Source organism: Mytilus trossulus, chromosome 2 (genome assembly GCF_036588685.1).
Source record: "Mytilus trossulus isolate FHL-02 chromosome 2, PNRI_Mtr1.1.1.hap1, whole genome shotgun sequence".
In the NCBI taxonomy this organism is placed as follows: Eukaryota; Metazoa; Mollusca; class Bivalvia; order Mytilida; family Mytilidae; genus Mytilus; species Mytilus trossulus.
In genome coordinates this window covers 79,160,757-79,182,207 of record NC_086374.1, presented here as the reverse complement: position 1 = coordinate 79,182,207, position 21,451 = coordinate 79,160,757, and the positions used below count along the sequence as shown (strand labels likewise).

The window sequence follows — 21,451 nt, the reverse complement described above, 5'->3', positions numbered from 1 at the left end:
TTAAAGTGCAAAGGGTCCAAAATTAAACTAAGTTTGATTTTAACAAAAATTAAATTCTTGGGCCTCTTGATATGCTGAATCTAAACATGTACTTAGATTTTTGATTATGGGCCCAGTTTTCAAGTTGGTCCAAATCAGGATCTAAAATTATTATATTAAGTATTGTGCAATAGCAAGTCTTTTCAATTGCACAGTATTGTGCAATGGCAAGAAATATCTAATTTCACAATATTGTGAAATAGCTAATTTTTTTTTAATTAAGAGTTATCTTTCTTTGTCCAGTATAGTAAGCAAGAAATATCTGCAAGAATTTTTTTTAATTGGAGTTATCTTTCTTTGTCCAGAATCAACTTAAATCTTTGTTATATACAATATACAATGTATATTCACTTTTTACTACCAACTGATAAATTTAAATAATCTTTACCATTCAGTGATAACAAGCAGTTTTTTTACATCATGTATTTAAATGAGTAGTAATTGTTGCAAACTCCATTACAATATTTTAATTGAAATTAGTTTTGGAATAAGGGAAAGGGGGATGTGAATAAAAAATTGGGTTAAATTTTTCTCATTTGAAATTTCATAAATAAAAAGAAAATTTCTTCAAACATTTTTTTGAGAGGATTAATATTCAACAGCATAGTGAATTGCTCTAAGAGAAAACAAAAATTTTAAGTTCATTTGAATACATTCATTCTGTGTCAGAAACCTATGCTGTGTCAACTATTTAATCACAATCCAAATTTAGAGCGGAATCCAGCTTGAATGTTGTGTCCATACTTGCCCCAACCGTTCAGGGTTCAACCTCTGCGGTCGTATAAAGCTACGCCCTGCGGAGCATCTGGTTCTTTTTAAGTTTATAATTTTCAATCTCTATTTTCAGATCTTGACAGTTCATTTGAAAAGATTTCGTCATGAGTTTTATTCAACAAAGATATCTACCTATGTAGCCTTTCCACTAGATAGTCTTGATCTCAAACCATTTTTGCACAAAGGTAATTACATGCGGAAAAATGATGAGTTTAGTACAAAAATTGTGTGAATGAATATAGATTGTAGTGCTCTTAAGATTTCCTTTATAAAGATAAAGATACCCAAATGACTATTTATAGGTTTTTAATATGTTCACTGATTTTTATAGAATTGTCCACTCCCCTATTTATGTATTTTGATAGTTAAAGAAACTACTCATGCAGGATTTCAATTTTAACTACAATTACAGGAGATGATAAATGAAGAAAAAATCTTTCCTGTTAATAGATTAGTAAAATATGAAACAGATTTAAAATTTAAACAGAAGAAGCATAATAATGCACATGTGACATTTCAGAGATTTGATACAAACCTAAAAATTAGGCTTCAAATTAGATTAGGTCTGACCTCAATTCTCAACCAGTCAGACATGTGTTTTACAGGTTTTCTAGGGTTAAATTCATGACATTTATGTGTATAAAAAAGTTAGACTACACCAGAAAAAATACTAGGCCATATGCACCCCATCATTTTTCATATGCAAGTAGATTATAAATATAACATGCTTATAATTGCTGTAACAAGTCATATTTAGATAACTTTGAAATTATGTTTTAGAGCTGTAGCTACATATTTTTATTTCAGACTGTACTTCAGAAGTGACAATGTATGATTTGACGGGAGTCATATGCCACCACGGATCTGATGGATGTAAGTCAATTATATATTTAGATTTTATGGAGAAAAACATTTAATATATAATTAAAACAAAGTCCCAAAATTTCCAAACAAAACTTGTTCATGTGTTATAACACAAGTACAAAAAAGATAATACATATATGGATACAGGCAATTACAGCAATACAGTTAATAAGGCAGATTTAGCCTTCCAGAACCTTTTTTAATTTTCCAATTTCAGATTAAAGATAGTATTTTCCAATATAAAAAAAAAGCTATTTTCATAAATATATTTGGTGCAATATCATCACTATTAAAAATATGATGATACATATGATTTCGAAAAATGTATAAGACATAAGAACCCCTATCCAACTGTTGCATGATGATAACTATTGTTGACTTTCAGCTGGCCATTACACAGCCTATTGTTTGAATTATGTCAATGAGCAGTGGTATGAGTTTGATGATACATATGTGACAGAGGTGGATATTAACCAGGTCATGAACTGTGAAGCTTATGTCTTGTTCTATAGGTGAGAATATATCTTGATATCATTTACTAGGCTGTAAACCTTGATAGTGATGGCAAGCTGTACAAAGCAACATAAAAACATTTCTGTACTTAGATATAAGAAGATGTGGTATGAGTGCAAATTAGACAAGTTTCCATCGAAGTCACAATTTGTAAAAGTAAACCATTCAAGGTCAAATAAAATTGAAAATGGAAATGTGTCAAAGAGACAACAAAATTGAGAATGGATATGTGTCAAAGAGACAATAACCCGACCATAGAAAAACAACAGCAGAAGGTCACCAACAGGTCTTCAATGTAGCGAGAAATTCCCGCACCCAGAGGCGTTTTTTAGCTGGCCCCTAAACAAATATATACTAGTTAAGTGATAATGAAGTACAGTCTATAACACGAAGCCTTGATTCCCACCAAATAGCAAGCTGTAAAGGGGCCCAAAAATGACAAGTCAGTCAAACCTTTCAAACAGGGAAACCAATGGTTTAATCTAAATAAAAAAATGAGAAACACTTATGAACCACTTTAGATCTTATGAACTTTAGACTTTATTTGAAAAATGTATTATAAAATAAGCTGTATATATATTATGTATGTATAATAAAGAAAGGGTAATTCAAAGCACGATAGAACATTGACATTTTGAAAGATTAAGATTTAAATATTTCAAAAAATTATCTTCCAACTAGAATGACAGGAAATTTGGATCAAAAGTTTTCAATTACTTTTTTTTATTGATTATATTCTTGCATATGCTAAAAAGTTTTGTGTAACAATTTTTTCAGGAAGAGAAATGATCAAATGGTATCACTCAGACAGAAGGGAATGAGACTGATAGAAGCACAGGAAGTATGTTATCATATTATTAGTTACACAGCCAAACCCAATTATTATGAAGTTTATTGACCCAAGAAATTCCGTGTTAGGACAATTGCACATTGTGTAACGAATTTAATATATTACATATTATATTCAAATTCAATTATTATGACAATATCAACCAAATATATTTAGATATTTCATCTGAAACTGTGAAAAATAAAAAATATTAGGACTCTTAAAGGGGCACTAGCTGTCAAATTCATGGTCACCAATTTGACTCAAATTCTCATATTTGATTAATAACAATGTAAAACATTTATCCAATCTATCAAACGTTTAAAATAAACAGTTTACAGAGCATGGGGTAGATGATACTTAGGTTCGTTTCGTGTGTATTTAAATCCAGATGCCATCTAATTAACTATCGATTTGACCTCAGATGACCATATAAGCGATGTAAACACAAATAAAGATATGAATAGGTTAAACCAGCACGTGCAATTGGATCTTTATAGGTCTGTTTGATTTGAATTTTTAGATTTAAAATATAAGTTTCTCATTGTTTTCAACCATATAAGAATGATTTATGTGGATCGAATTAGTAATCAAATGATTTACCGTAGTTTCACTTTCATTGTTGACATTTTTTTCTTTAAATAACCAGTTCACGTACAATGCATGCGTTGTCAGTCTCTAGCTAGGGGGTTAAATTGAAGTTCACATGAATACCGGTTAGAATGATGATGACGTATTTACTTGCAAGTGAATCAGTCAAAAATTATGTATAATCGCTCATTTCAACAAAATTAAAGCAAATTGATTGCTAAAAGCAAATTATTATTTCATTATTCCGATTTAGTTAATGATTAATCTAAAAAAAAATCATACTTTATTTTTTTATATATATCGCTACGATATATATAAAAAAATAAAGTATGATTTTTTTTATTGACCTAATATTTGTTTTTGAGTTGCTTAAAGGAGCACTAGCTACTAGTGCTCCTTTAAGCAACTCAAAAACAAATATTAGGTCAATGGTATAAGGGAGATAATTCCAATTGATGTAATAAAAAATTGTACTGTTTATTAGGACAATATCAGCAAATCAAAATGCGAGAAATCACTCTAAATCAGGGTAAAATTAATTATCAGGCTTCTTTTTGCCTTAAGCAACCTGCTCAATTGCTCTGTAATTCTTGAATTAAGGCTTTGAGACTTGAGCAGATCTTTATAAGCAACGTCATAATGTTTGGGGATAAGTTATCAGAGATGTCACAATGGGTGAAGAGATGTTGTCAAGCTTACTTTTGTAAAAGTTACAGGAAGGGGAAAATGCATGATAAACAGATTATCGAGTTTTGTTCTAGATACCCTATAAAACATTACATGGTTTCAATGTGTAGAAATCACGATAATCTATACAAACCAGGCTAGTAAGTTCAAGGGGAAGATTTATCTTACATGCATCAAATACATTTTAGATAATAAGTTTATTAAAAAACATACATATCTATATCAAATTAACTTAGGTTGAATTACTGCATCTTCATTACAATGTAAAACTAATAAACTACAATTGCAATCATAAATTAAAATTTAGAAAAATAAAGGACAAGGTATGATAAGAGGCGTTTTTTGCCCCCTTCCGAAATAAGTTTAAATATACATCATTTATAGCCTGAGGATAGAAACTCTGAAAAACTATGATTTTGTTATGTTCCGGTGAAAGGATGGTTGCCTAGCAACGGTTTTAATAAATAGCCAAATTATCACATATGCATTGCTTTCTCATTACACATTAGCATAATTCAAAATAGTATTGTTTGTTTAACAATAGCTTGAGTTTGCAAAGGAAAAAACACTTCAATTTCAGCTTAAAAAAATGCTTAGCAACAACCTAGCAACAAAAATTTTGCCTAGCAACGGTTCAAAAATTTGTAATTTCGGCCATATGAGTTATAAAAATAGCAGTATTTAAAGATTTAGCTACCGTAAACGACTTTTCTTTCGTATATATGATGTCTGAGTCTCATTATTTTTTTTCAAGAAAATGAAATTGACCATAGCAACAAAAATGTTGCTTAGCAACAGCCGAAAAAGATAGAAATCAAATTGAACTACAGGAAAAACCCTGTTTTAAATTGTACAAATTAGAGTAAAACCAGGTTTATAGAAAGGTTAAACATGCAAGAATAACTAGAAGTAAGAAATGAAAGCTAGTCAATTGTATATCATGCTGATAAAAAGATAAGCAACCAAAACGGTGCTTAGCAACGATTAAATTTTTTTTTGTATACCGAAGTAGGTTTGTTTTGGTATCATATTTATATCTTGATGAAGTAAATATTAAAAATCATATGCTGTTACCAAAAATAGGGTTGAGATCTCAAAACAAAATTGTTTAACCCGGCAGCATTTAAGTCAGGAGCCTCTGACCTTTGTTAGTGTTTTATGATTTTTACTTTAAGTTTCTTGTGTATAATTCGGAGTTGAGTATGACGCCAAATATTACTGAACTATTATACATATTTGATTAGGGACCAGCTGAAAGATGACTCAGGGTGTAGAAGTTTTTCGCGGCATTGAAGACCCTTGGTATCCTTCAGTTATTGTCTGCTCTATGGTCGGGTTGTTGTCTCTTTGAAACATTCCCCATTTCATTCTCAATTTTAGTTTTCAAATAAAAGATAGCTATCAAGGAATTGGTCTCTTTAAATAAAAAAAAACATAAATACAAATTATATAAGAATGTGTCCCCAGTATAGTATACCATGAAAATAGGGCAGCATCTCTAATTTGGCATAAAAATTAGAAAGATCATATCATACGGAACATGTGTACTAAGTTTTAAGTTGATTGGACTTCAACTTCATCAAAAATTACCTCGACAAGAAACTTTAACATGAAGCGCAACAGATGGACGAACAGACGGACGGGCGGAAGGATTAACGGACTAACGAACAGATCATCTTCGCTAGCCAAGGGTTACGATCCACTCCCGCTTTCTTCACCCTTGGCGGATTGAGTTAAAATTTCGGAGACACAAGATAAGGATTTTTATTGGTTGCAGTCAAAACTCGCTGCATCCAATCAAAAAGCGCCTATAACATGATCACGTGTAAATGTATAAAGTGTTTGTAAACAATTACCACGTGTTTATTGTGCAACAAGTCTTTACATCCCTAAACATACGACTATATTTAGTGACAACTTGAAGGTTTTTAATCAACCAACAGAAGTTCTTGTGTATGGTTCATGCACATATGCATGAATGTTGACGTATATTTTCATTTCCGGTATTACCAAGTGTGTAGAATCTAGACACCACCGTGTTTTTACCTCCAAATTGAAGAGTTCGAGTGCTAACATTGGTCAAGAATAATGTATTCAGAATGGGCGTGATTTTTATCTTCCTATAGATGGCGCAACATTGTTATCCCAAATGTTGGCTCAATCCGCCAAGGGTAAAGAGAGCGGGAGTGGATCGTAACCCTTGGCTAGCGAAGATGGAAATATTGACCAAGTCCAAAAACCTGACATTTTTAGAATATTTGAAAAAGTACAAAAATCCGGTTGCAATGCATGCATGTTTCAATTATGTGTATAATAAAGGTATTAAAACTGTATCTCAAAAGCTGTAGGATAACCCAGTGACGGATCCAGGGCCACTGGCTGCCGAAGAGGGGCCGATTTTGTCACACTTCAGTGATTCCCTATATAAGCAACCATTTTATTTCTCAAAAGAGGGCCCGGGCCCCCTGCCCTCCTCCCCCTAAATCCTCCTCTGTAACCGTCTCTTCATGTATATAGCTTATACAAAAAAGTTAATGTGTCAATATACCGGACATTAAAAGAAATTTTTTTGAAAAAAAAATCAAAACCCTGTAGACATACACACCTGCCTCTATTATAAATAAAAAGCTTTTTAGGTCAAAAACTGAAGGAGATAAATAGACGTTTATGTTATGTTTATAATTGCATTTCATACTTTGGATTCAATACTGACTGCAAAAATCATAACGTATTAGATTAGTACTGTATATATAGATTTTTGTCTGTCAACAAGTCGTAGTACAGTGGCGGATCCAGAAATTTTCATAAGTGGGGGCCCACTGACTGACCTAAGAGGGGGTCCGCTCCAGTCACGCTTCAGTAATTCCCTATATAAGCAACCAATTTTTTTCCCAAAAAGGGGGGGCCCGGTCCCCTCGGCCCCCCTAATTCCGCCTCTGTAGTAATACTAAATTATGGACAATGCACATTTATTTATTTTCAAGCAATTCACTTTTGAAGTTTGTCATGGTTTTAACGACTATGTTTATTTCACGAAATAGATAGGATACATAAATCTATTTTTCTGTAGATGGTTAAATAGAAAACTTCAAAGTGCTAAATGTATGAGTTAAGATGAAATGATTTTCTTCAGAACTACAAAAAGAGTTTAAATATATATAGTGAATTTATTATGAAATTCATTTGTAAGATTTCGTTGAATATTTGAAAAAAAAATGAATAAAAATTAAAAACCAATTGTTCAGAGAACAATTGAAAGTCTTTCCACACTAAAGTAATTTGGATAAGAAGGTAGTTTCTTTATACTGATGCGATTAATTATGGTTTAATTATCTTTTTGAGTGATATAAGGGAGATAATATGCTACTTCCGGTAAAATAAATGTCACATCCGGTCTCATATGATGGCTTCTTTCACACTGATTCCAAAAATATATAGTTTCTATATACTTTTTTATGTAGAATGGGAGATAATTGGCCACTTCCGGTTTGTTGGAAGTCATTTTTAGTCTTCAGTAATCTGTTCATGTATCTATAGGACAAAATATATGGATTCTGGGTACTTTGAGGTGAAAACAATTGCAAAAATAGCTACTTCCGGTTTTCTAAAGGTCACTTCCGGTAGCCATTTTTCAAGGTCATTAGTCACTTAACCTTTTGTATGAGGTCAAATGTCTTTATAATGAACTTAATTGAAGTTATTATCAAATAACTTCATATCAAGACATTTCAGGGGCAACAACTCCTATAAGATGCCATTTAATGGTATAAGACTTAATGTAACATATCTTCATTACAATAAAGCTGACATTTTGCACTTGTTCTTTTATGTGTATCTCTCAAAGTGTTGGATAAAATGCAAAAACAAGAAAAAGTCACAATTGAGAACTTGACCTTGACCTATGACCTTGACCTCATTTTCTAAGTTGGGACCCATTGGACTCAAATAAAAACATTCCAGGGTTATACGGTTAACTGTTTATGAGTTATATAAACATACCGACAAATTTATTTTGTAAAGGTAGATAACTCCTATAAAATTTCACCGAATCGCTTCGATCCAAATGCGCCAAAAATTACTGAGGATGTAACGAACAATTTGTAAAAAGAATTTTGTCGATATCTTTTTTTGTTACGAAGGAGATGCACACAGATCATAAACAGTGAATAGGGAGATAACTCTTACAAAGAAAATGGTTCGGCTTAGCAGGGTAAAATTTAAAAGCGCATAAACTATACGATACCATATGAGAAATATCTAAGCGACATATTGCGAAACAAACATTTATCGCAAGAACAAAAGTTGGCGGAAAAAAAAAATAATAATAATAATAATAATAATAATAATAATCAGAAGAAAAACAATAAGTCTTTCCACAGAAAAGTGGAAAGACTTAATTAATTCACCATATGTCAAGGGACACAACTCTGTATTTGGCTGCACAGTGTTAGACTATTTTGACTTACATGGGTCTAATTTCACGTACAACATATTTCTTTAAGAGAGTGACATGTCTTGATTACTGGATACGGCGTAATACTATCCGTACGTGATATTCTGATCGATTGTGTATCCCGGAATAATTTCTTACCCGTGCCGTTCCCTTTGACGTATTACAATGACTTGCCAAAATAATGTAAACAATCGGATTATTTTTTTAATTTTTAGACATGAGCGCCAACGTAGACCACCATGATATTTTATTATGGGAAAGATACAGAAGAGTACAGTTGATTGTTATAATTTTCAAGATGGTCTACGTAGGCGCTGATGTCAAATTTCGTCTCCGAACATGACAAAATTGTATATTTCTTACACTTTTCGTCGTTTTAGCCCTTTTAAGGTCCAAGTTTGAACATATTTGAGTACGTAACACCTAAAAATAAGGTTCTACAGGGATGAACAGATACAGAAGTTCATTACACAAGCGTGATTGGTTTCAACTTAAAAGTTTAAAAATTCTGGAAAAAGGGGGGCCAAAAACGGCCCTTATCATACCTTGTCCTTTGTTTATAGGGCATATATATTTTGAAATAGTTTCTTATATTGTAACTAAAATGATTATGGCGAACTTTGCATCTATTTTCAGCCAAGTCTGATGCAGTTCTTTATTTCCAAACAATGGATAAACAGATTTAATACATTTGCTGAGCCAGGACCCATCAGTAATCATGACTTTCTTTGTAGACATGGAGGTATTTATTGCTCATTATTTTAAATACTGTGGATTTATTATTATTCATTAGATACCAATTTTGGCGGGGTTTTGTGGGTACAGGTGAATCACAAATTCAAATGTTCCAACCAATTACAAAATTTCTGTAGGCTTTGTATGCAGAGATTTGCAAAACCCAAAAACAAAATATCCACGATAAAAAGTTATACTCAATCCACGAAAATTGATACCCACCAAAATGAATGAATCCACAGTATTTTAGATGCGAATACTGTAAACCAGCTAATTATCTCGGGACATTTATTTTCGCAATTTTGCAAGTAGAATTTGAATCACCAGGAATATATGTCATACTTGGATATAAAAAAAGAAGATGTGATTTGATTGCAAATGATATAACTCTTCACAAGAAAGCAAAGGACACAGAAATAAACATCTATAGGTCACCTTACAGTTGGATGTTCCTTTTTATAAATATAGGAAGAAAATAAAAAGACCAATAAAATAGATTGCAGCAAATTTGGTTACAAAGACCATACTGTGAAAATAAGTGGTTTTACAATAATCAAATAATGTTTTTTTTTTTGGTGTTAGACAATGAACAGATATTTTTGTTATCAAACGTTTAGAAAGCTATAAACTTTCCCATCGTTTGACCATTAAAGTCTGCATGATGATATTTGGTTTATTTTTTTTTGTTCTTTAATTGGTGTCTCATTGATGTCTTTCATCACAGGAAGAAAATATGTCACAAAATACTTTTGAAAAGTTCATCATCCTCTTTTTTGCTGCCCAAAAATGTCCTATCCTTGTTGGAGAGGAATATGAATAAAGGGTCTAAAATGGCCTTATCATACATTACCTTCTCCTTAAAACTTTGATAATTTGGGGATTTTACGGTATATTTCAGGTGTTCCACCTCATAAAGTAGAATATGTACAGGAACAAGCTATACCATTTAATCAGGCACTTTGGGAGTTTTTGTACAGCAAGTAAGATATTTACAATATAACTTCTACTATATTATATCTTTTAGGATAGAATATTTTATTTCTTAAATATTGAAGAAATATGTTATAGATGTTATTGATGTCCTTATTTTTATGCCAAATTGACATATAACTGGGGCTTAAAATGTTACCCTTGTCTTGCCTTTTATAATTCTAAACCCACCTGACTGGATATTATTAGTAACACAGTGTGCAATTGTCCTTAGACGAAAACTTATCTGGTCAAGAAAATTCATATCGGGTGAGGCAAAGCAAAACCCACTATGAATTTTATTGAACTGATAAATTCTGTAGGAGGACAAATTGCACACTGTGTAACAAATTTATCCTGATTTTGTTATGTTACATATTATTATATTCAAACTCAATTATTAAGACAATATCAACTAAATACATTTAAGAAATTAAATCTAAAACTGGGAAAAATGAAAAATACTAGGACTATAATGCAACTCAAAATGAAATTTTTTATTTGGTCAATGGTATAAGAGAGATAATTCCAATTGACATAATAAAAAATTGCACTTAATTTTTTTAGGACAATCAAGTAGGGAGAACTTACTCTAAATTAGGATAATTTTGTTTGTCATGCCATTAAATATTGAGTTTTAGGATGTACTTTGGATGACTGCTCATAGATGAAATTAAGACACATTTGGTTGCCTGTTTAATGATGGGAAGAAAAACTTGATTTGTTACTCAACGTTATACAATAAAAAACCAAAGAATACCCCAATATAAACAGGCATTATGAAAAAAGTCAGTAAATTCCTTAAAATGAAAGGTCAACCAAAACATATAAGGATTATACATTTAAATATTAAAAAAAATAAATTCAAAGTGATGATTTCATGAATTTTGGGGCTTTTTTGTCAAACCAACTTATATAAATGAAAAGCATCTGTGGACCATCTGTTACAGCATTTTGTCTTTAATTTAACACATAAAACTTTCATTCTTGGCTGATAACCTAGATTCCAACAAAGCCTTGCATTGCTTCATAAATTAAACTGCCTTTGGATTAGTTGATATATGTGTTTTAAAAACTGTAAATTCAGACTTATTCTGTGTATTTATTATTGAGATTTTTTTTAAAAGTTCAAAAATGGGAAATTAATTCCTGGTTAATTATTGTGATGGTGATTCCACGAAAATCTTCATACATTTATATGTGTGATATCAGAATGTGAGTTCTTATTATTTCAATACCCATCCATTGCATTATTTGCATAAATAATAAAACCCTCACAATAATTTCTGAATTAACAGTATCTCACTATGCTATATATGATGTGTGCATTACTAGTGTTTTTATACAACCACAAAAAATTTCATTTATTGGTATGATGTTGGCGTCGTCACTGCCATCGTCGTTGTCGTCATCGTCCTAAGACACATTGGTTTTCGCACTATAACTTTAGTTTAAGGAAATAGAAATCTATGAAATTTAGACACAAGGTTTATGACCACAAAAGGAAGGTTGGAATTGATTTTGGGAGTTTTGGTCCCAACAGTTCAGGAATTAGGGGCCAAAAAAGGGCCCAAATAAGCATTTTTTTTTGTTTTCGCACTATAACTTTTAGTACAAGTCAATGGAAATCTATGAAATTTAAATACAAGGTTTATGACCATAAAAGGAAGGATGGGATTGATTTTGGGAGTTTTGATCCCAACAGTTTAGGAATTAGGGGCCTGAAGGGTCCAAAACTAAACTTTGTTTGATATCATCAAAAATTGAATAATTGGGGTTCTTTGAAATGCCGATTCTAACTGTGTATGAAGATTCTTAATTTTTGGTCCCGTTTTCAAATTGGTCTACATTAAGTTCCAAAGGGTCCAAAATTAAACTTAGTATGATTTTAACAAAAATTGAATTCTTGGGGTTCTTTGATTTGTTGAATCTAAACATATACTTAGATTTTTTAATATGGGCCCAGTTTTCAAGTTGGTCCAAATCAGGGTCCAAATTAAACTTTGATTTTAACAAAAATTGAATATATGGGGTTCTTTGATATATGCTGAATCTAACCATGTATTTAGAATTTTTGATATTTGGGCCTGGTTATCAAATTGGTCCACATTGAGGTCTAAAGGGTCCAAAATTGAACTCTATTTGATTTCATCAAAAATTGAATTCTTGGGGTTCTTTGATATGCTGAATTTAAACATGTATTAAGATTTTTGCTTATGGGGCCAGTTTTCAAGTTGGTCCAAATCGTGGTCCAAAATTAAACTTTGTTTGATATCAACAAAAATTGAATCCTTGGGGTTCTTTGATATGCTGAAACATTTATTTAGATTTTTGATTATAGGCCCAGTTTTCTAGTTGGTCCAAATTGGGGTCCAAAATTAAACTTTTGTTTGATTTCAACAAAAATTGAATCCTTGGGATTCTTAGATATGCTGAATTTAAACATGTATTAAGATTTTTGCTTATGGAACCAGTTTTCAAGTTGGTCCAAATCCGGATCCAAAATTAAACTTTTGTTTGATTTCAACAAAAATTGAATCCTTGGGATTTTTGAAATGCTGAATTCAAACATGTATTTAGATTTTTGATTATAGGCCCAGTTTTCTAGTTGGTCCAAATTGGGGTCCAAAATTAAACTTTTGTTTGATTTCAACAAAAATTGAATTCTTGGGGTTCTTTGATATGCTGAGGGTAACCATGTATTTAGATTTTAGATATTGAACCATAAAAGGTAAATTTCCAATTTCCAATTTTTAAGTTTTTAAATTTAAGTTCTTAGACCACATTCATTCTGTGTCAGAAACCTATGTTTTGTCAACTATTTAATCACAATCCAATTTCAGAGCTGTATCCAGCTTGAATGTTGTGTCCATACCTGCCCCAACTTTTCAAGGTTCGAACTCTGTGGTCGTATAAAGCTGCACCCTGCGGAGCATCTGTTTTTTTTCTATCAGCCCAGTTGTATTTAAACTTATTTTATAAAAGCTCTAAGGAATCTATAGTCTGTGAAATAAACTATTTTTGTTAACTAAGAAGATTCATGTTTGACCCACAAAGTGTAAATTATTTGACTATTTTGACAGGTTTGGTGGTGGTCCAGTCTGCAATCATTTGTACGCCTGTCAGTCTTGTCAAAGAGAACTGGATCAATTAAAACAAAGACAACAGTTGGAAATGGAAACATTCATTGAAGTAAGTTGCTTTTATATTCTATGTTTAGCTCATTTGGCCCAGGGTCCACAGTGTCTATCGTCTATCTTCCATTATTTCTTAAAACTACTATACCAATTAAACTAATCAAAAATCATCATTGTGGTATTTTATTTTCAAAATTTTGAAAATGTGTCTCATGATCCTGTTCGACAAACAACATGGTAACCAAGGCTAAAATAGAACATGAAGGTAAAATGATAGAAGTGTCTAGCAGTACTATTTTTAATATCTTGTAATTGCTAAAATGTATTTATTCATTTTATTTTAATAGCTGTTATGATAAATTATTTATGTTTGTTTACCTTTGTAGTTGAATGAGAAATTTAAAGATGAAGACAATCCAAATGTTTTATATGCCATTAGCATGTCTTGGTTTAAAGATTGGGAGAACTTTGTCAGAGGCAAAATGGACAGTAAGTATAACACTATAATAATTTTTACATTGCTGGACATGATCATGATTATATTCACCCAAATTTATAACTGTGAGGCAAAAGAATTTACCTTTATCCTTGAGGACATAAAAATAAATAAAGAATCCTTAGAAAAGTTAATCGAGATACAGTACATTCCGGTTATTTGCATAGCCTATTTGTCAGACGAAATTATGCAATAAAGCGGAGTATGCTTATATCTGAAATGACAAATTACGGAGTCAAATAACATCGATAGTGCAGATCAGCAAAGAAGAAAGATGTACGTCCATAGTCCACTTACAACATAATGAATGCTTATTTATTCTAATAAAAGTTATTTGTCTACTGTCATACATTTTATTTCATTGTGTATTCTTTCAATAAAGTTTATAAACACATTTTGTTTTAGTTTATGTACCGACTTTTCCTTTACCTTTACAAAAATAAAACTGTTCTAAAAATAGATTTGTTTCTATGACCCGGATGTACAAATTAAATTGTTACGCTTTGTTTAAAATAAACTGTTTAACAATACTACACAGTTTATAATCATTGTAAACAATAATTGTGCAATGAACTGCCTTTGATATGCAGTATTTACCAATTACACAGTGATGTTACACTGTTACTTTAACACCGATAGTTTCGTTTATGCAAAGCAGTTAACAGGTGATGGGGCCATGCACGGGTTATTTGCTGGACACGAGTATTGAAAGTGAGAAAATATAATAATCAGAAGTTAATTTTCTTTTAGAAAAATATTAAAAAGGAAAGATTGATGTATAAAATTCTTCAACCATATATAATTGCCCTGTAATATTTAACATAAATGTAGATCACCCAAGCTGAATTACGAAATTACACATTGGATAATGATCGATAATTAGCAGGCGTTAATGTTTTAAAAATTCACCCAAAATATAATCTATGAACAATGTTTGAAATCCAATCAATAATTAACACCTTTTGAGATAGAAGATCATAGAATGGTTGTGTTTTCACAACAATCAGCTGATTGACATTTTTATAACCTCGAGGCTTAAAATAGAATATGGGAAACTTTACCTGTGTACACATCGAGGTTTTCTATAATCATATAAACACGAAAGATACTGTTTTAAAACTTTATTTGAATACCACACAAGTAAATGTGAAATAATAATGAAAATTATGATGCATTCAAGAAAAATATACTTACCAAATTGCCGTTTCCGTTCAAAAATCTCGTCAGTTTTAACTGAGCATATCTAGCTGGCGATTATTTTCTATGCAATAAACCGAAATGCCACTTGTAAGGCTATGCATATAACCGGACAATTTAACATTAGGTGAATGGGAAATGGTTTTGTGCAGGAGAAAAGTATGCAATTAACCGAATTATGCTATTAAGCGGTATGCAATTAAGTGGAATCGACTGTATTAAATTTTACTATATAATATACTTGAGATATATTTTACTATACAATTTACTTGAGAAATATTTTACTATACAATCTACTTGAGATATATTTTACTATACAATTTACTTGACATATAGTTTACTATACAATTTACTTGAGATATATTTTACTATACAATTTTTCATATGAATTATTTCAGCACCACCAGGACAGATTGACAATTCCAGGATTACAAATAATAAGCAAGGTCAGATGACACTGAAGGTCAACTCTGATCATGGGCAGCTATCAGAAGAAATGTGGAAATTCTTATTTAATATTTATGGAGGAGGACCAGAGTTAGTAATCAAACAACAAACACCATCACCAGTAAAGACGGCAAGGTCAGCGTCTCCTGTCAGGACATCATGCTCGTCTCCCGTCACACGGTCAGCTTCAATGGAAAGCAAAACATCTAGATCAAAGGATTCAGGGATTGAGTCTAGCTCACAAAGATCAGAAAGTTCAGTGAAAGAAGAGACATCTGAGTTGACTGTACAAAATGAAAGTTGAAGGTTTTCTAGTCTATTAACGTTGAATTTTAATACATTTGTTATTTTTTATTGTGCATACTTCAAAATGTATATACATTGCAGTATTTTGAAATCCATCTGTGTTCTGATGAAATCCTGTAGATTAAATCACATGAAACTTGTTATGCAACCACAATGATTTTAGTCACCCTATAAAGCTGTTCTTGTAGTTGTAATCTGTATTTATTTTAATGATGAAGGTTATTGTGAAGAAATTGTTTGTAAACTTGGCCTATTCATGTTAAGTTTGTGAGTGAGTTTGGACAGTTTACACATAAATTAAACTTCCATACATATAACTTTAATTACTTATAATTCCAAAAGAATGCATGGAAAATCATTTCCATATCAAAATTTCATCAGCACTTACAGTGCCTGTGTTAGAATTAATACTTTTCATGTCAAGGGATTATACATTTTAGGGTTGTAATGCTGTACGCCAATGAAATAAGATTTAACATACATCATTTCAATTTGTTTTCATTTGTTTTATAGGGTAACTTTGTTCTAGTTGATTTATCCTTTCTAAAGTTAATTATTTGTCTTTGATACAAACCAAAGAATTGGATTGCCTTTGGAGTTTATTTCAGAAAAGGAGGAAAAGAAATAATCATTGGCATTTTTCATGTTCTTGATGATCATTTATTCTTCATTTTATTCCATGATTTCTTTATAAAAATTTCTGTCTATTGTGAAATAAGATTTGTTGTAGCATTTTATCGCCGAAAGATATAGAAAACCAATTTGTGTTGATGCCATAAGTCCTTTTAATCTATGAGTGTTTTGATGGGGATTATAATGGCAAAAAGGTGTAGAATTTTAAAAGAGCAGTGCTTGTTTTTTTATAATTCTGGTATGCCTTGTACATGTATATGTCGGTAAAAGCATAATAGAGCTGATGTAATGTCATTATGCCGACTCTAAAGTTTTTTTATTAATTATTTTTTTATAAAAGGGAAACAACTTGTACTTTAAATAAGTTTAGATTCACAAATGTAATACATGTATTGCTATTGAGTGCTCCATTTTAGACAGTGGGATTTCAATAACAGTTAAGTTTCTTTTGACAGAATAGTATACTGCTTTTAGGGGAAAATGGCACTTTTGCAGATTTTGTTAAATTTTCAGCTAGCTTTCACTCATTTCTTCATAATAAATATTTAAGACAAGGGAGGTGAAATGGGGACCTTGAAATGTGATGGTCCTTTTGCATGTTCTATATGTCATGGGGAAAGCTTGTTTAAAATCTGCAGATTTACAATTATTAGAAATTGAAATAAAATAATGGTTTAATAACCGAATGATCATCATGCAACAAGTCTGTTTTTGACCATACATATGGGATTATGTGATAATCATATACTCTTTGATAAATGAATAGTAAGTAACCTGTTAATACTTTAGTTTTATCTATACTTTTAATGTTCATCTCTTTAAACAATGATTGCAACATTTGAAATTCAAGAATATAATTCATATTATGTTGAAAATTATGTCCTTTCTTCCATCCTATTTTTGGTTTTGCTGCATATTCTCCATGACATGATTAAAAACCTGAAAAGTTACTTCTAACAAACAAATAAACTCCTTCATAAACATGTTAACATTGAAAATAAAGTTAATGTAATCCTTGCATTTCAGCATGATCAAAAATACACTTATTTAAGCGTCATAACAACGCACTTTAGCGTTAAAACAACACATTTTTGCATCAGAACAATGCACTTTTGCATGACCATCTTGGTTCAGTGTCCTGCAAATATATATATATATATAGACAAACAAACATTGTGCAAGAACTGATGAAAAACAGCTTTCTTTTTAAAATAAGAATGATTATTTTACATCATTTTCTATTTTTTTTTAGAGGAGGGGCTAGAATGTAGGATTGTACATGAACTGAATACATTTAACTTCTGTACATAATGGGTTTCATTTTGTTTTTATATAATGTTTCTAAGTACCTTAATATTTGTTACTAGATTAGACATCACTTTTATGTCTTTAAATGTGAATTTTTAAGTTTGAATGTATGTTATTTATTTATTTATTAATTAAATGTATATAGAAATAATGTTTTTGATGTAAATTTATAGGATTGATATATTCCTCATTAGATTTAGCCTACCCTCAGTTTTACAAGTTCAATTTTGATATTGCCATTATTTAAGTTCCAGTTTTTATTTTTCTAAAAACTTGTCAAATTCTTCTTTAAATACAGAGCCCTATTATAAAACAATTTAACCTGAATCTTTTTTCTATCCATTGATAAAGCATTTTAGATTGAGAAAAGTCTTTTATTTTTACAAAATATTTACTTGTGTATTTGCATAGTCCATCAAGCAGAATCAACGAGTATCTCCAAATTTAATATATGGTCACCTTTATGCAAATCTTTCAAGATTTTTTGGTATCATTTTCTGTGGCAATCAATATTTAACCGTACACTGCTTAAGTTTTCTTTTAAGGGGGTTCGCGGGTCTAAATCATTTATATAGGATTTCTCTATATTTTTCTATAAATGAACTTTATCTTATAGTAAATAGAAAAATAAATAAAAAAGTGGGGTCACCGTTCATTTGCGCTCACAATCTGCCTTCAAAAGAAGCATACATTTTTGTAAAGGTGTTTTTTTTCTGTTGAAGTAATAGAAGAAATAAAGGTAATATCAAAATAAAAAAAGGAATTTATTACAGAAATCGCTCAAATTTTACAATAATTTAGTTTAAGTACAGCTTATATGGAAAATATATTAAAAAATATAGGTCACCGAAGAGTTAAAAAAGATATTTCAATTATAAAGCAAAAAAATGGCATTTTTCTACCAAAGGGAGACAATTTGGAACTTTTTCAATAATGTATACATTTTAAAAGTCATCTGGGATCAACACGAATTGATTGTTTTGAATGATTTTTGTACCATATGATAAAGTAAAAACCACAAAAGGTAATAAATAAAATTTGTAATGAAAAACAAACACTTAATTTTTTTCTTAAACTTTTATACCCTCGAGCCTCCTTAAAGTATTTCAAACTTTTGAGGATATTCTGTAAACTTTCCTGAGGATTTAAGCTTTTGTTATTTTCAGTTACTTGAGTAATAAATCTATGGAAAATATGCTATTTTTCAAGTGTCAAAACTCAAGTAAATCTTTAGTGATGTTCTTTAAACCTGACCATAAATTATGAGGAATGAATTTCTGTTTATATAATAGTGATTTTACATTTTGGTTTTCCAGAGACATGTGGCTCAAATCTAATAATAAAAATTGGAAAGTTTTCTTGCCTTGCACTAAATTGAGTTTGCTACAAATGATTTACTTAAACTTTACTTTCTCCATGGAAACCCTATTGGTTATAAGTTGACAAGGAAATGTTCTATTCAACAGTCATAATGGTTACAATCATAATAAATAAATGTTACATTGTATATGTAGTTTGTTGATTTCAACTTCAGTATTCCTGAACACAAGCATGCTGCTTCAAGTGTCTTAAGGTGTCAACAATGTTTAATGATAGGTCAATGATATTTGGTATGCAGTTGTATGAGCATTTGCACATCTCATTTCAACAAAGATTATTTTGCCCTTCATTGACTTTGAATGTACCAAACAGGTGGATCATATTAGTGTCAAAAGTTTATTATATGATATATGTCAGATGTCCTAATTATCAATATATATCAAAGAGTACTACTCAAGTTACACATAATTGCTTTCTCACGGCTGGTAATCTACACACGCAGAACATTTGGTTCTGCAATGAAAACCGTGAGAGGATTTTCTGGTTGTGCTTGAGTGGAGTAATTGTCACCGCTTCAAAAGGTATGTACATTTCAAAATCGCAATTTTCTTATTCAACAGATCAAAATATTGAAAATCAGAAAATGCTTAACTGTGGTGAATACTTTAACGAAGAGATATGTATCATTTACTGTTGTATGTGGAGTTGAACTCCTACAAAATCAGTTGTCCCATGATATTTTGCCTAAAAAAGTGACATTTAGATTTTGAAATGGTTCTATTAACAGACCTACAAGTTCAAATTTACTTTTTATTCGGTCAATGGGTATGAATGTCATTTTGGGCGGCTTGGACGCTGTCCGGTGTTGATAGACATCTTGATAAATCTTAAAACCTCATATTTTCAATTTGTCATGCGTGAGGGAATCGGTTCTGATTGAGGATATTGTGAATGCGTGAGGGGACCTGAAATATCATATCTTTATATACAAGCTATCAGTCGTTGAAAGTTGCCACGGAAATATTCACCACAGCATAGCATTCTTCGATTTTCAATATTTTGATCACTCGAACAAGAAAATTGCGATTTAGAAACGTATATACCTTTCGAAGCGGTGACAATTGCTCCACTCAAGCACAACCGGTAAATCCTCACGGTTTTCATTGCAAAACCAAATGTTCTGCGTGTGTAGATTACCAGCCTTTTTCTAGGCCTTGCTAAAGATGTGATTTTTTCGTTCATCATTAGAGACCTTCCAGTGTGTCAAGAAGCTTTTAATACATTGTTAAATTTAAGTGTTGAGAAGTTCCTTTTTTAAGATCTCACATTGTAAGTGTCCAGAAATTTAAGTTCATTGAAGGTCAACAAGGATGCAAAAATGACTGAAACCATCTGTTGAGATTCTCACTGGAGTTGTTGCCCATCAACTTTTAACTAGCCTTTTACATTTAATCTTAAAAACTATGATACTGGGGATTCCTCATTATTAATTGAACCCCCATATTTGTGGATTTTATGGGTAAGGTTAACCATGGATATTAATGTTCAACAAAATACACGTTTTTTATAAGCTGGTAAAAAGACTTTGGAAAATCATGGAAATCAAATATACATGAAAACAAGCATTCTGTGAGTATTACATGGCAATACATAGTCCCTTACCGGTTAAAAATTCATTGTATTGAAAAAAAAAAAAAAATTGATCTATGACTTGTCATGGTGTAAACAATTTAACAAATATCAAGTCAATATCTTAAATACCATTAACCAACAAATTGAATGAAAAAAGTTATGTATCAAAAGTTACTGTGTGGAAACAGCAAATTTAGCCTTCTTTTTTTATTCATAAGGGACATAACTCTAGAAAAGTAAACGAAACTCCTTCCAAATTCATCCTTAATCTGAGTTTAGGGGAAACTAATTTGGAAAATATTGACATACCGACGGACAAGGGTATAATTTTATGTCCTCTCTGCTGCTGTGGGGGCATAAACATTTATACACCAATGCAAGTTCAAATAAAGTTAGAGATTACAAACTCAACCATTTTAACCATATTACATCATAGAAGTGTCTTGATTCTGATGGCAAAATATCTTTCTTAAACCAGATATGAATAGCTTCTATTTCCAATATTTTGATGAAGATTTTAG

At 31.0% G+C, this 21,451-nt stretch overlaps 1 protein-coding gene across 1 annotated transcript in view; it reads left to right on the top strand.

Annotated features, from left to right (window-relative positions):
• Window positions 1–19,485, top strand: part of LOC134708071 (ubiquitin carboxyl-terminal hydrolase 20-like) — a 46,921-nt gene extending 27,436 nt beyond the window's left edge. The window contains exons 14-22 of the mRNA XM_063568369.1: window positions 887–998; window positions 1,621–1,686; window positions 2,063–2,189; window positions 2,968–3,031; window positions 9,387–9,492; window positions 10,384–10,465; window positions 13,538–13,646; window positions 13,978–14,080; window positions 15,683–19,485. Coding sequence (XP_063424439.1) covers window positions 887–998; window positions 1,621–1,686; window positions 2,063–2,189; window positions 2,968–3,031; window positions 9,387–9,492; window positions 10,384–10,465; window positions 13,538–13,646; window positions 13,978–14,080; window positions 15,683–16,035 — 1,122 coding nt within the window. The 3' untranslated portion in view covers window positions 16,036–19,485. The remainder of the gene's footprint in view (window positions 1–886; window positions 999–1,620; window positions 1,687–2,062; window positions 2,190–2,967; window positions 3,032–9,386; window positions 9,493–10,383; window positions 10,466–13,537; window positions 13,647–13,977; window positions 14,081–15,682) is intronic.
• The last annotated feature ends 1,966 nt before the right edge of the window (window positions 19,486–21,451 follow it).